General features: G+C 30.2%; 2 protein-coding genes across 2 annotated transcripts; both read left to right on the top strand.

The window, feature by feature from the left end:
* The first annotated feature begins 2,668 nt into the window (after positions 1 to 2,668).
* On the top strand, positions 2,669 to 4,186 carry LOC108330851 (probable sarcosine oxidase). The gene has a single exon (XM_017565432.2). The coding sequence runs from the start codon at positions 2,841 to 2,843 to the stop codon at positions 4,020 to 4,022; it is 1,182 nt and encodes a 393-aa protein (XP_017420921.1). The 5' UTR covers positions 2,669 to 2,840; the 3' UTR covers positions 4,023 to 4,186.
* Positions 4,187 to 14,331: 10,145 nt separating this feature from the next.
* Positions 14,332 to 15,973, top strand: LOC108330936 (probable WRKY transcription factor 17). The gene is made up of 3 exons (XM_017565539.2): positions 14,332 to 15,058; positions 15,427 to 15,552; positions 15,635 to 15,973. Exons 1-3 carry the CDS (start codon positions 14,463 to 14,465, stop codon positions 15,804 to 15,806), a joined length of 894 nt encoding a protein of 297 aa, XP_017421028.1. The 5' UTR covers positions 14,332 to 14,462; the 3' UTR covers positions 15,807 to 15,973.
* The last annotated feature ends 645 nt before the right edge of the window (positions 15,974 to 16,618 follow it).

Consider the following 16,618-nt stretch of genomic DNA (forward strand, 5'->3'; position numbering starts at 1 on the left):
TTTTTGGATAAACTAAAATATAATATTTTATTCTATAATATAAGTGCTTTAGTCCTTACATTCATTGAATTACTTTCTTCTATTTAGTTTAAAGTTTATTTAAGAATATTATCTTAAGAAAAACTAGTATTGACTGAAATGATTACAGATTTTAAATAATGAGATTTGCATTTCTTTTAAGTGATTTTAAGCATGATTGAATAAAAATAAAAAATTAATAAGAATATATTAGCAATCATATTAAATAATTAAAAAAGTGTTGATCAAATATGAATAATAGAACATTGTTGGTGGGGCTCTATCTAGATCTCCTTATCTCATCCATCCACCTCAACTTTGAGCTTATCATTGGTGTTTTTCTGTCTTTTTCGTTAATAAAATCAAACATGCATTGTTCACTTTGGTTGAGTTTTTATTTTATTTTTTATTTGAATGATTAAAAATGTGAAGAAAAGAGATAAAAGAAAGAATGAATGAAAGAAATGTTATTTCTTTAACTTTTTACTGTTATTTTAGTGTCTTTGTTTCATGTCAATCTCACTTTTCAACCTTCAAAATAGAATCTTTTCTCACTGTGGATTCATGTTTAATATGTTATAATAAAATCAATTTATTGTTAAAAATTAGTTATTTGTTTTTGTTTTTAAGCACATTTAAGTTATCCCTACTATTGTTTTTGTTTTTTACTTAGTATTTTTTATCATAACACTTCAAAAGTTTTCTTTAAAATGTTAATTTTGAATCTAGTTTTTCCAATTTATTTCATTGTATTACATAAATATTTATTAAAGAATTTTTTTTTGTTTTTTTTTTGCATGTTCTAGGATTTTAGTTTTTTTTTTCTAAAGTTCTTGCATAATTTATTTGAGCTGTCTAATTGTTCAAAATGAACGTTATAACATGATAATTAAAAGCTGTCAAAATATTTTAAAAATGTTAAATATTTAGAGTCTTCTAATTAACAGCTTGTGTTAATTATTATTAACTAAATTTTTTAATTTTTAGCTGTCTGGAACCTGAGACCAAATGAGTTATTGTTATGAGCCAACAATTGGAGAGAGAACAAAGACAATTTTCTGAGTCATTTTATGGAACAAAACAATTGGCTTCAATAAACGTGGACATGTGTGCGTGGATCCGAGTAGATCTCACGTCAGACACATTTGTTTCTGCTCTCAAATAATTTTTTATTATAAAAAAAATACTAATATATTAAATAATAAATTATATTAGATTTACAGTATAATTTTAAAAAATTAATAATATATCAGATGTTTTTTGTATTTATAAGTTAAAAGATAATTAAAAAAAGTATGAGAAGGTGAATATTCACATTTGAGATAACCTAAAGTTCCTTCGTAGAATTAATTTTTAAAAAACATAATAGCAAATAAAAAAACAAATGTATATTTAAATTATTTTTTACTTTAACTTTTATTAACTTTAAATTTTAACTAATGTGAGACTATTGCACTGAAACTATAATTAATATTTTAAAAAAATTCAATAATAATAAAAGTTTATAGACATAAGTTGAATAATATAATCTCGTCTCTCTGTTTTTTTACTTTTGGCATATTTTCACCATCTTCATTGAGAAAATTAGATTAGTTATATCACATCTATATTTGAAAGAATAAAAGTAAATATAATATATGATAATAAGTTTTTATTATACTAATTATCAAATTTGTGTTAATTGTGCAAGGACGAGGTGTTGAATAATGGTCAGTTGAGTTTTTTTTAATAATTATATATATATATATATATATATTATTAATTAACTAAATTAAATAAATTATAAAAATTATATTAAATGTATTTAATTTAATGTGTCATTTCTTAAATTATTGTTATATCATTATTTAAAACTCTCATCCTCTCTTTCTTTTTTTTCTAATATCTCCTAACTTATACTCCTATTTCATCGCTCACTTTTTTCATTTTACATTTTTTATCACATTATTATTACATTCACGTTTTTTACTCTCTTTTTTATCAAATGAACGTTTGTGATTATTTTTTATTTTTACTTCTAAGAAACAAAAAGGATTTTGTATTTATTCAAATAAAAACATAAGCCATTGCATGGAAAAAAAGTGTTAATAATCATGAAAATTTGCTTGGATGCATAGATTAAATTAAAAAATAGACAGTGACAAAAAGAAGAAAAAAAACAAAAAATCTGACACTACGCAATAGATCAAATGATAAAAATAATATATATATATATATATATATATATATGAAAAAAAGAAAGAGTGAGAGCAAATTCTAACAAAATTAAGAAAGAAACAAGTCTAAATGATACATTAGAAACACTATAAGGCTTTGTTTGATCAAGGTGAAATAGTAAAGAAATAAGGTTTTGTTCCTTGATTTAATAAATTAAGCTATTTTCACTTTCATCAATTTTAAGTGTGTACAGGATTGAGTTTTTTTTTTTGTGTTATTTATTTGTTGTGTTTTAAAAATATATTAATAAATACTGACTTTTATATTTTAAGATATATTTAAAAAGTATAATATATCCAGTATTTGAAATGTTTAAGAAAAGATAATATTAAAAAAACTAGAAGAGAATTTGACCAATATATATACTTTTGTTTAAATAAATATAAAATGAATGATATATAAAATTTTGACACTACATATTAAATACTGTTTATTTGAATGTTTGTAATAAGGAAAATGAATTTCTTATATCATAAGAGGATGAAAAGAAAGGAAAATAGGTCGCAGGGGAACAGAAGAATCTACTCTCTATATTAAGGTATCCAGCGCCAACAACACACTCAGTCGCATTTTGCAGTGAGTGTGTGAGAGAGAGAGTATCAGACATGGAAGATTCCCAGTTTGACGTCATAATCATCGGAGCTGGCGTCATGGGCAGCGCCACCGCCTACTATGCCGCCAAACGCGGTCTCAGGACCCTTCTCCTGGAGCAATTCGACTTCCTCCACCACTGCGGTTCTTCCCACGGCGAATCCCGCACAATCCGCGTCACCTACACCCAAAAACACTACTACCCTTTGGTCATGGAGTCTTACAACCTCTGGCAAGAGGTCGAGGCCCAAGTGGGCTACCAGGTATACTTCAAGGCCCAACACTTCGACATGGGCCCCTCTCACGATCCCACAATCCGCTCCGTCGTCGACTACTGCCAGACCTACGCCATCCCCTTTCAACTCCTCCGCCGCCGCCAGGTTGCGGAGAAATTCGCCGGCCGTATCGACATCCCAGAGGATTGGGTGGGTGTCTCCAACGAATATGGTGGCGTCATCAAGCCAAGCAAAGCCGTCGCCATGTTCCAGACACTGGCCTACAAAAACGGCGCCGTCTTTGTAGACAAAACCAAGGTGGTGGACATCAAGAAAAACAAAAACGGAGAGGGTGTGGAAGTTTTCAGCGCAAGCGGCAAGAGATTCCGCGGTAAAAAATGCGTGATAACTGTGGGTGCATGGATGCAGAAATTAGTTAAAACGGTTAGCGGGGTTGAACTCCCGATAGTGCCCGTGGAGACACACGTTTGTTACTGGAGAATAAAAGAGGGGGAAGAGGGGAAATTCGAGATAGGAACCGGCTTTCCTACGTTTGCATCCTTTGGGAACACTTACATTTACGGAACGCCCACACTGGAGTTTCCGGGATTGATTAAGGTGGGGGTGCACGGAGGGAATCCGTGCGACCCCGACAAGAGGCCGTGGGGTCCGGCGGTGATGATGGAGGAGTTGAAAAAGTGGGTGGGAGAAAGGTTCTTGGGCATGGTTGATTCCGGTGAACCTGTGATAAAACAGTCTTGCATGTACTCAATGACTCCGGACGAGGATTTCGTCATTGATTTCTTGGGCGGTGAGTTCGGAAAGAACGTGGTAATTGGAGGCGGGTTTTCGGGTCACGGCTTCAAGATGGCTCCGGTTATTGGAAGGATCTTGAGTGAGCTTGCGATCGATGGGGAAGCGCAAGGAGTTGATCTCAAACATTTTAAGATTGAAAGGTTCAGGATAACCTCAAAGATTTAGGTAATCTTCATTAATTTATCTGTAACATCACATCACACATCACATCATCAATTTGCGTTTGTTTGTTTCCTTCAAATGTTTCTGTCCTGTGAGTCCAGGTTTGCTGATGTTCTTCTATATCAAATTATATTAAATTAAACCTGCTTCTTTGTATTTAAATAAAATGTTAGTCAAAGTGCAAGCTACAAAACGAAACTCAAAGATGGCGTGACAGCATTTATGGTGAACAGAATAAAATAAGAGTTAAACATGTCCGAATTCTATTCTACTAGTTGAACTGTAAATTTGTTCTCATAATGTGAAAAGTGTTCACAAAAGGTTTATTATATTAACGATGCCATTACGTCTACAGAAAAATAAAATACAGCAAAGGGAATCTTGTATGCTATACATATGTCCAGAAAATAATTTTGTAGGACAAAATTGGTTTTGTTTTTTGTAATTTTATACATGGCTATTTAGTCTGAGAAATGCGTGCAGAGGTGTACTATGGAAAATATACTAAAATCCAAACACAAGACAGGCTGTCTATCACACGAAAGCACTCCAATCACAGTAAGCCATGTTTTTTTAATTACATATCAGTCAAAGGGTTTGAAGCAATGATTTGTAATGCAGTTTAGTGAAAAGATGTTTATTTTTAGGAAAATAGCTCTTTTAACAATTTTTTCTTTTTTACAATTTTTTTACAAAAATACATGTCGTAGATTGTGATTGGTCAAAAAGTTATAAATTAATAAAATAATAACATGTAATCTTTTATCAAAAAGTTATTAAAAATAGTTGTTAAAATATTATGGTCCTAATTTTTATAAGGATAATGATATTTTGATAACATTTTTTTGACAATATTTTAACATCATCTACATGTTATTCATCTACATGTTATTCTGTTATTGGTCCAAAATTATTTCAGAATCAATAATAATAATCATAAACACTAACCTGGACCAATCACAGAATGACACATAAATAATGTTAAAATGTTGTCAAAACATCATTATCTTTTTTACAAGATAATTAGACTTTCAACAAACTCATCGATGTGCATTGGTTATGTTAAACTTAGAGTTGCTAATAGGTTTACTGTCTTTAAGAAATTATGTGTTTTGTAGTAAATATTAAGAGGATGTATTCAATTGAAATTTCAAAAAACTTTTTTTGACGTAAAAAGTCTTGTAGATTTTAAAAAATATGGAAATACAAATGTTTCATGATTATGATTTTGTAATTTAGGTTTTGATTGATTTATGAAATATGAAATACTAATATTTGAAAATAATTTATGTAGTTACAAAATTTTTAAGATTAGGTGCATTGATTGTTCTCCAAAAGGATCAATGGTTCCTCTAGTAATGTTTGTTTTAAAATATCAAATTCTGTTTATGGGAGTGATGATTCATCTAGTAATATCTGTTTTGAACCAATATTTTAGATTGTTGAATATGGTAAACCAATATTTTTTACTTTTACTTTGTTTACTATAAAATTTATTTTTATCTATTATTCTATTTTACAAAATGGCATGAGTTAAAATTACGTTTTAGTAATATACTTAGCAAAATGACTCTTATATAAAATTAAATTAAAGAAAATTAAATACATTTCTTCATGTTTTTTTACGTTTAATTTCTTAATGTTTTTTTATTTGTAATTGAGCTAAGTGAAATTAGTTGAATATGGATTATGTTACATCTTATATTAAGGTGTGAGGAAATTTGAGAAATGTTATGATATTCATAATTAATAATTGGAGCAGTATTAGTAAGATATATACATGACTTTGAATAAAATTTAAAGTGGTTGGAAATCTCTTAATTAAAAATAATCTATTTAATAATTTTTATCTTAAAAATTAATTTTACGAAGAAGAGTTAAACTTAATTCATTTTCTTTTACATCAATATTTAGTTTTGCACACTATATATACATGAGTACATCTAGATAACATACGATACATCTACTTTTCTTGGACTTGTACCTAAATCAGTATCAAATATTAAGATATGTCAAATATTTTATTAACGGATATTACACAATCAAATATTGTGTTAGTTATAATTTAAATATTATTATAATTTGTGCAAATTTGTGCAGTTGTAATTTCTTTAATAGATAAAGAATTATACAATTTTTATATGTATATATATAAGGTACTCTACTCTTTAAAATAATACATCAAAATTATTCTTTATATTTTTTATATGGTATCAGAGCCAAACACTGATATCCTCTACAATATAGGAATTAATGTTTTTTTTGAATATTTCTGATGGCTTCTTCCGATAAAAATCAATCGAAGAAACATGATTTTGGGACTTCCACTGCTACCCATATGCACGAATCGCTCACCCTGAACGACTTGACGACACCAACTATATTGAGTGGTCATTCAACGCACAAAACAAGATCAGAGGCAAAAAAAACGTTGGGGTTTCATCTCTGGAACAAAGGTTGCGCCAGAAAACAAGAAATATGATGAATATGAAGCATGGGAAGATGAAAATTGCCTAGTCAAGCTTGACTTCTAGACTCCATGACAAAAGAAATCAGATCCCTCTTTACTCGCTTAGCTACGACAAAGGACATCTGAGACACTATGTAGCAAACATACACAATCAACCAGGATGCATCCTGATCATATCAATTATATCATGAGGTAATCTCTACTCAGCAAAATGGAGGATCTATTATTATATATTTTGGTAAATTACAAAGATTATGGTTAAAGTATGATACTATCATGAATTGTACCATGGAATATCCTAAAGATGTTGAGAAATAATCAGCATGATTAATTCTAAACGAGTTTATGTTTATCTTCGTTAGTTTATCTGTCACATCACATCACATTATCAATTTGCGTTTGTTTGTTTCCTTCAAATGTTTCTGTAGTGGGAGTTGAGGTTTGCTGATGTTTTTCTATATCAAATTACATTAACCTTCTTCTTTGTATTTAAATAAAAATGTTAGTGAAAGTGCAAGCTACAAAATGAAACTCGAATCGCGTAACAACATTTATGGTGAATAGAATAAAATAAGAGTTAAACATGTCCATATTTTATTCTATGACTTGTACTATAAATTTGTTTTCATGACGTGAAAGATATTCACAAAAGGTTTATTATATTAACGACGCCATTATAGTAGAACAACTACAAAAAAAGAAAATAGAGCAATGGAAATCTTGTGTGGCTATACATAATTTTGCAAGACAAAATTGGTTTTATTTTTTGTAATTTTGTACATGGCTATTTTGTCTGAGAAATGTGTGCAGAGGTGTACTATGTAAAAGGAAAATATTTTTTTAACAACTTTTTACAATCGCCTATGTGATAGCTCGTGATTGGTTCGTTTCAAATATACGAGCCAATAAAATAGTGACACATACTCTATTGTCTAAAATTTATTAAAAAAATTTGTTAACATATCATAATCCTATGTAAAATATACTAAAATCCAAACACAAGACACGTTGTCTATCACATGAAAGCACTCCAGTCACAATAAGCCATGTTTTTCTAATTACATATCAGTCACATCGGTTTCAAGCAACAATTTGTAAGGGGGATTAGTGAAAACATGTTCACTTACATTTTTATAAGCTGATTAGTATTTTTCAAATACTACACAATACACAAACCTATCTATGTATGTCCATTGGTTATGTTAAACTTACACAGTTGTTAATAGGTTTTCTATCTTTAAGAATAATGTGTTTTATAGTAAATATTAGGTTTAAACTCTCGGATGGTTCTCATATTTGTAGAGGAATCTCAAGTGAGTCCTCTTGTTGGAAAAGGTCTCAATTGGATCTTAAATTTTGAAAAATCGTAATAATTAAGTTATTTTCGTTAAGTGTTGACACACGACATTAGCAGATGCTAAGCTATAATTTTCTTTTAGAAGACATGTCATTGTGTATTAAATTCAGAACATGTCAACTCACCATCGCTGCCACAACAACTGCCACGTCAGCATCATATTCTCCAAACAAAAATCTTTCTCCTTCATTGTGTCGCCACCCTTATGGCCACTGCCAGCCGTCGCAGAAACCACCACACCACGACCTATAACCCCACTCCACCTAGCCCATGGGTCATCGTCAACCATGGAAATCACCGCACCGAAAATGTGCACAAAACTCAAATGGAGAAAATTGCGTCATCCTTGCCCTCGTGCCACAACAACCGTCGCAGAGATCATCGAAAATCTACAAAGAGGCAAATCCAAAAAATGCACAACACCCAGACCCAAATCGCGAAGCTTCTTCGTGCATCCTCTCCTTTTCCGTCGTGACCACCCAGAAAATCAAAACCAGAGAAAACCTCAAACGCCCGAACTCAAATCGTGCAAATCAGTTCATCTCCTCGCCGCCGCCACGTTCCCCACAATCATCGGACTTGTAAATCCAATTTTCGCCATTAACGCACCTTCAGAAACACAGAAGCAACAAAACCTAGTAAGCCCCTAAATCTCGATGAACCCTAATCACGTAAGCAAGCCTTACGCATCACCAACCACAGAATCGCACTCAACCAACATTCATCTTCAATCGCAAACCTGCGACGGAGAAAAAGCTTTATTCCCTGAACCTAGATTCATGGCCAAATCACGAGTTTTCCTCCATCACCAACCCAATTTACGACGCACAAGCTTTCCATTGCTGCCATCAACATCGCGCTTCATCACCTTCATCTCACGAGTTTGTTTCCCCACGACGGCATCAGCAGGAAAACCCATAAACAACCCATAGCAGTTCATCACGCATCAAGATTATTATAAATCGCGAAATTGTTCTCCTTCTTCTTCGTGAATTCATGCACCTGAAAAAGGAAACCCAAATTACGAATGCAATAGACCATCACTCCACCATGTTGGCTTGAATGGAGAAGCGACAACGGGCGGTGAGGGAGGGGTAGGGTGTTAGGGTTTTGGAATTTTCAGAATCTTTCTAATTTTTTTTTCTTTTACTTTACTAAAATCCATATCATAATTTAATTATTTCCACGTAATAAAATGATCCACCTCAGCATATTTAGTATGCACCACATCATCACATTTTAACGTTGTTTCTCACCACTTAACGGGAATGGCTTAATTGTTATGATTTTTCAAAATTTAGGATCCAATTGAGAAGAGGACCCACTTGAGATTCTCTTACAAATATGAGTATTCAAGAGTTTAAACCTAAATATTAAGAGGGTGTATTCAATTGAAATTTAAATAAAAAATGGATGATTATGATTTTGTAATTTAAGTTTTGATTGATTTATGAAATATAAAATAATAATATTTAACAATAGTTTATGTAGTTAAAAAAATTCTAAGATTTGGTGCATTAATTATTTTCAACAAAGAGTTTAAAGGATGGATGATTCTTGTATAGATTTGCTTTGAAATGTGAAACTATTACGGTTTTGTCTTTAAAAATTTTTTAGAAACTGAAAGAAATAAATATTTAAAATGTATTCTCATGTTACACTATTATATGATAAAACCAATACATTTTTACTTTTATTTTGTTTATTATGAAATTTATTTACCTTTATTCTATTCTATAAAATGATACGAGTTAAAATTACAATATACTTAGCAAAATGACTCTTATATAAAAATAAATTGAAGAAAATTAAATACGATTTCTTCATTATTTTTTTTTATGTTTTCTTTCTTAATATTTTTTATTTGTAATTGAGCTAAGTGAAATTAGTTGAATATGGATTATGTTACATCTTATATCAAGGTGTGAGGAAATTTGAGAAATGTTATGATATTAATAATTAATAATTGGAGCAGTATCAGTAAGAAATATACATGATTTTGAATAAAAATTAAAGTGGTTGGAAATCTCTTCATTAAAAAATATCTATTTAATAACTTTTATCTTAAGAATTAATGTTACGAAGAAAAGTTAAACTTAACTCATTTATTATTACATCAAGATTTAGTTTTACACCATATATATACATGAGTACATCTACTGCTACATGACATATCCTTTTTCTAGGGTACATCTACTTTTTCTTGGGCTTGTACGTATCAAATACTTCAAATTTATGGGTTTTTATTTTCTTTGTCGTCTAAGGTTGTGCTTCTTCACGTTCAGAGGCCCATGTTTTCTCCTTTTTTCCCTTAGTTTTATCCATATTGCCTGTTATGTTTAGGCTTTGATACATTGTTGGAACGGTGCAAAAAGAACTCACTTTCCCCCTCCTGAATGGGTCTTTCAAGCTTTTCAATCTCCTTAATATGTTAGTTTGCAAAGCTACTCAAATATTTAACCCATAATTTCACCGGGTTTATAATAAATAATAAAGGTTTTATCATATATATAAATATATATATATATATATATAATATTTCATTTATTTAATAGAATTTCAACTAATAAGAGAAATGGACAAGTATTTCCTAATATACTACTAAAATTGTTGAAAAGTCTTAACTTGATGGGTTTATTGGGGAAATACTAATAACATTAATATCAATTCACATAGTGAATTAATTAATACCGTATTTTATTTAAAATTTTAAAATAATAATTTATGAATTCTTTTTATAAAATATCTAATTTTCTCACATTTATTTATTATAAAACTTATATTTATACTATTCCTACTCGGTTCAATAGGTATATTAAAGAGCGCAACTTAATAAGGTTATTTAAGTCTCTTTATTACAGAACAGTCCAACCTACATCTATTTAACCTATATTTATATATTATAACTAAATCTAGATAATTTTGTGTATTGGTTATTATTTATCATTATGTTATTATTTATTATAATTATTTTTATATGTTTCAGATAAGTATTATTCTAATAAAAATATAGGCTTGTGATCGATACTATACGATTTATATAAAGATCATAACTCTCTTAGGCTTTGTTCACTTGAATGGATTTGGGGGAGAGTGATTGAGGGGATTTGAAGGTAAATTTTGTTGTTGTTTATTTTAGTGGATTTGAAGAGTGAATTTGGAAGTAAAGTTTGTAAGAATTAGTGTAGGATTTAATTGATACGACAGATTAAAAAAATTTACTTCTAAATTCATTATCATTCAAGTGAACAAAGCCTTAGTGACTTGAACATAAGGTGAATCTTTCTCTTCTAAAAATCACAATTAAGACTTAGTCATTTGATCGTAAGTCCACGCTCAATATCTAGATAAAATACATACTTTAATTTTCAACAAATTTTGGATTAAATATTTTTAGATAAAAATACATATTTAAATTTTCAACAAATTTTGGATTAAAAGTTTTTTAGTTAATTTTGTAGGGAACTTAGATAGGTGAGTTATGAAGCCCGATGAAAGTGTGTTGAAGACATATTATATTTTTTAGTTTATATTGTTCCAATTCGATTTAATAGGTATATTAAAAAACGTGGTTCAATAAGATTTTTTAAGTATAAATAGTCTAATCTACATTTACTTGAACTATAATAACATTTTATAAATAAATCTCAATAGATTTGTACGATGTTTGTTATTTATTATTATGTTAATATTTTGTTATAATTATTTTTATATGTCTCAAGTAAGTATTAATCTAATAGAAATGTAAGCTTGATGCTATATAATTTGTACAAAAATTCTAACTCTGTTAGATATTTTTTTACAAATACCTTTTTTTCTTAAAATCACAATTAAGATTTTGTCACATATTCGTAAGTACACTTATTGTCTAAAAATAAGAACACATACTTTAATTTTTAACAAAATTTAAATTAGAAAAATTTTAGTTAATTTTTTAAGGAACTCAGTGAGGTGAATTATGAAGTACGTTGAAAGTGTCTTGAAGCACGATTAATGATAAACAAATAATTTAACTACAATTAACCAACTTCCATTTGTTTAACCTAAAAGTTGTATTTTTCACGCAAGAGTTCACCAAATTGATTTAAAAAGAATGATATGTGGGAATCTTATTATGGAGTTACAACTTGCAAATTGCAGAAAGTCCAATAATCATTTCCATAATGCAAAAGAGATGGTGTTGGTTGTTATATTTAAGAATGATTTAGGTCAAAATCTGACTAAGATATAGTTTTATGTTGACGGTGGACAAAACACTTGCACAATGGGATGCTCCATTGATTAGTAAAATATATGAAGAACAACTATGAGTTAGACTTTGTGCTTGAGATTCTTATAAGGATTTTAATAATGTTGAAAACATCATAGGATAACTAAAAAATGGCATTAAAAATAAGGGGTCCTATCCAACACTACATAGAATATGATAATTGTTTTATTAGCAAGATTATATGGAACAAGGAATCAAATCCTCCAACATATCCTTCTAGAATCTAATTTATAGCGTTGTGAATTGATTGAATAACCTATCAAAACCCTATCTTATTTATAAAAATAAATTATCATTTTTTTTAAAATAAGTGGCACCGTTAAAATAAAATACCAAAATGCACTTTGTGAGGTACAGATCATAAGGGCTTTTCTGAAAGAGATTTGCAGATTTCTTCTTCTATCTATAAGATGCCAATCTCACACTCCACTATTACAAAAATTTATGTTTAAATATCTTTTCTTTTTTAATATTTTACTATTTATATACTAGTATATATTCTTATCAGAATAAAAGAATTCCTCAACAATATCATAAATTATAAAAACTAAAGTATTGTCAATATAAAATATTATGCGTTATACGTTTATCAGATTATGAGTACTCATATATGTTTCAACAAATAAGTAAAGTTAGAAAAAATTCAATGGAAAATAATAAACGTTTATCCACAATTTATAAACTGTTTTCTTTTATTCTTGCATTCATTGAAGGTTTATTTTTAAACAAAACTTAGAGGATAAGATTATGGTTTTATTTATAGTTTAAATAATAAAATACGGTTAAATTCTTTCCTTCGTCATACAAGCCTTTTCTCATTGAGGGATCATCAAGAGCATATTTGTTTTAAACTATAGTGACCATTGGTTGTTCAAAAGTAAATAAACAAAAAACATAAAAAATGAAATAGAATAATTGCCAAAAACTAGACAAAAAAATAAGTTATAAATAAAATCATAACCAAATGATAATGCGTAATGTATGTCAATCTTTTATTAATAATTATATTTTTAGATAAACAATTAAAATAAAAATATTAAAGTAATAAATAAAATAAAAGTAGTTAATTTAAATTTTAACGAATTTATAGCAATTTATTTTAATACACTATTATTTAAAAATATATTTTTTATTTACTATACTTTATAATGTTGTTTTAGTTTAATTTAAAATTATTTCAACTTATTAAATTTCTATTTTTAAAAATTTATTATATTAATTATTTTATAAACATATTAATATACTCTCTCTTTTTACTTTATCACATCTATCAAACCAACTATTATCATTTCATTGTTTCTCTTCTGTCTTTTTTGTAAAAAAAAACTAAACAACTTTTTTATTGTTTTTCTCTCTTTTTCTTCTTTCCTTCTTTCTTACTCCTCTGATTTAACGCGTGTATTCATCAAAAAGTCATTAGAAAAAAAAACACAAATTAAGATGGAATAACAACAGGCAGCCATGCACTGTAATTTAAAGTAATACGTTCGTTTTTGGTTGGCATTTCTTTATTGGTTTTCATTTAAAGCATCTAATAAGAAATTATTAGGTAATGAAATTTTTCTTTTTTGTACGATTATATATTATTTCATAAACCAATGTAGATCAAAATATTCATTATTATTTTTTTTTACTATTTGTACAACTTGTTAAAACCGTTCAACCTAGATATTCTGGTTCTACAATTTCAGATTATTCTTATTCTGATTTTCAATATGAGAACAAAAGATTAGTCTTTCACCCAAATTTTTAATTAAAAACATTCTTATCCTGTCGTCTAACAATTTTCATACTTTTTCTTTCTTTCTTTCAACCACGTGGATCAAGGAATAAATTTCACCTTCTTTTTCTGCTGTGTTAAATTAATTCATTACAGTGGTTGTGTACAAGTTCTATTGAACCTCTATCACCCATTCATATTATATATACATTTACGCTTAATCGGTCAGAAGAATCTACATAATTTATTTTAAAATATTCATTTAAGTAATATATTATTAATTAAAATGAATATTTCTTTATAGAATTGGGTTTAATATTTAGTTTACCATCAATTGATTCAAAACAAGTAAACACATAAGTAACCTTTGTAAAAGAATCCGTAAGTTGACATTTACGTATGGTGGATGATTGAATATTTAAAGATTTATCACTTTCACAAATAAATAAAAAAATATAAATGTATTCAAAAAGAATAAATATTGTAGATTTATAATTTGTGACTTAAGGTTGTCCCCATTATATGTTGCTGTGTCTTCTTCTTCTCAACAGAACAAAACTAAACCTTCCTCTCTTGTTCATTTTCCATTTCCATGGCGTTCTGAGTGAGACCCAGAGAGAAGATAAATGGCGGTGGAGTTGATGAGCTTGCCGAAAATGGAGGAACAGAAGGCAATTCAAGAAGCAGCCATGGAAGGTCTCAAGGGAATGGAAAACTTCATCCATCTTCTCTCCAACGAACCCTCTCATCTCAACACTCACCTCACCCAAGCAACCGTTTCAAACTTCAAAAAGCTCATCTCTTTGCTCAACGGAACCGGCCATGCCCGTTTCCGTCGCGCGCCTCTCCCTTCAAACAACCAACCCATTCCACCGGCTAACCCGGTCACCGTCCACCAACCTCCCACCACCTTCGCCCCCACGCACTCGCACTCTCTCACTCTCGATTTCACCAAACCTAACATCTTCGCCGCCACCAACAATAAGTCCTCGGATCTCGAATTCTCAAAAGAAACCTTCAGCGTCTCCTCCAACTCCTCCTTCATCTCCTCCGCCATCACCGCCGATGGCAGCGTCTCCAACGGCAACCAAGCCTCCTCTCTCTTCCTCACCTCGCCTCCGCCGCCTTCTTCCTCCGGAAAACCGCCACTCGTCAAGAAGCGGTGCCACGACCACTTCGACGACGTCTCCGGCTCCACCAAGTGCCACTGCATTAAGAGAAGGTACACCCTCGTCGCACCTTAGTGTTTGACTCCGGGCATGACTTGGCCGAGTCTGCGTTCTAGAGTCAACGATTTCGGTAGTAGTGCAGTTAAAGGCATTCAATGGAAACAGTCACAAGGCACGCGTGACACTGACACCAAAGAGTTTTTTTTCTCTGACTTTTTGTACTCTGCCGCGTTTGCCAATCCACTTTTTTTTCGGAAATTATGTCTCACAATAAAAACAACAAAATATAACATACCAAACACGACCCGTCCCCACTTTCTCACGTTAACCACCTTCATTATTATTGTTGCCTTTGAATGTTGACCTAAGCGACATATGATTTTCTATTTTTAATTTTTACTAAAAAAAAATTTTCTTTCAGGAAGAATCGGGTGAAGAAGACGGTGAGAGTGCCGGCGATTAGTACGAAAATCGCCGATATCCCGTCGGACGAGTTCTCGTGGAGGAAGTACGGGCAGAAGCCGATCAAGGGATCACCGTACCCGAGGTGAGTGATGACGCGTGATTTGGCGTTGACTTTAGTCAAATGTTTGTGAACTGACGTTGATTTGTTATGCTTGGTTTGTCAGGGGTTACTATAAGTGCAGTACGGTGAGAGGATGTCCGGCGAGGAAACACGTGGAACGTGCTTCGGACGATCCGACGATGTTGATTGTGACGTACGAGGGGGAGCACCGTCACTCCATTCAGACCGCGTTGCAGGATAACATTTCCGGCGCCGTGGGTTTGGTTTTTCAGTAAACATAGTAGGGTGGTGGAATTAAAAGTTTCTTTTTATAGTTGGAGAAAAAAAATTAATAGGAATTGAATTGGGTGGTGGGTGGAATGTAAATGTAAATCTATAATCCTTCAAAATATTAATATGCTCCTCTGCTAAATTAATTAATTTGGCATCTCTCTGTTGAAAACAAGAGTTAAGTTGATTTAATATTCTTAATATCAGTTATTGCATCTAATTAAAATATTTGGATTACAGTTTTTGTATTAAAACGGTGAAAGGAACTGATTGTGTTTTCTCGATGGACACTTATAGTCATGGCAAACCTAAATGTTTGAATAATTAATTTGAAATTGAAATGTCAAATAATATTCCATGTTTCTTTTTCCTTATTCTAATTTACCAGTCTTATTTGGCTTTGTTTTCATACAACTTAATTTCATAGGATAAAAATTAATTTGTAATATATAAAAGAGTATAAATATCATTTTATTTATTACTCTCGTCGAATCTTGAAACCCTAGAAACACTGAATAGAGAGGTTTAAGCAAATAAAGAAAAGACAGCTATTACTCCGTTTTCAAAAGTGGTTGACAAAGCTTGCTAGCACAAAATTTACTACCAAGTAAAATGATGAATTTATTACCCATATATTCTGACCTAATTAAACATAAACAAGCCTGTCAAATTTTGAAAATGGGTTTTAGTTCATTTTAATCAATATGTGACTATTATGTTTCCAGCATATTCATATTCATTTTTCTACATTTATTATATCTTTAATATTTATTCAATTGCTGTTTGCACCATTGTTCGTTCTCAAACATATATTATT

This window comes from Vigna angularis, chromosome 4 (genome assembly GCF_016808095.1).
Source record: "Vigna angularis cultivar LongXiaoDou No.4 chromosome 4, ASM1680809v1, whole genome shotgun sequence".
Classification (NCBI taxonomy): Eukaryota; Viridiplantae; Streptophyta; class Magnoliopsida; order Fabales; family Fabaceae; genus Vigna; species Vigna angularis.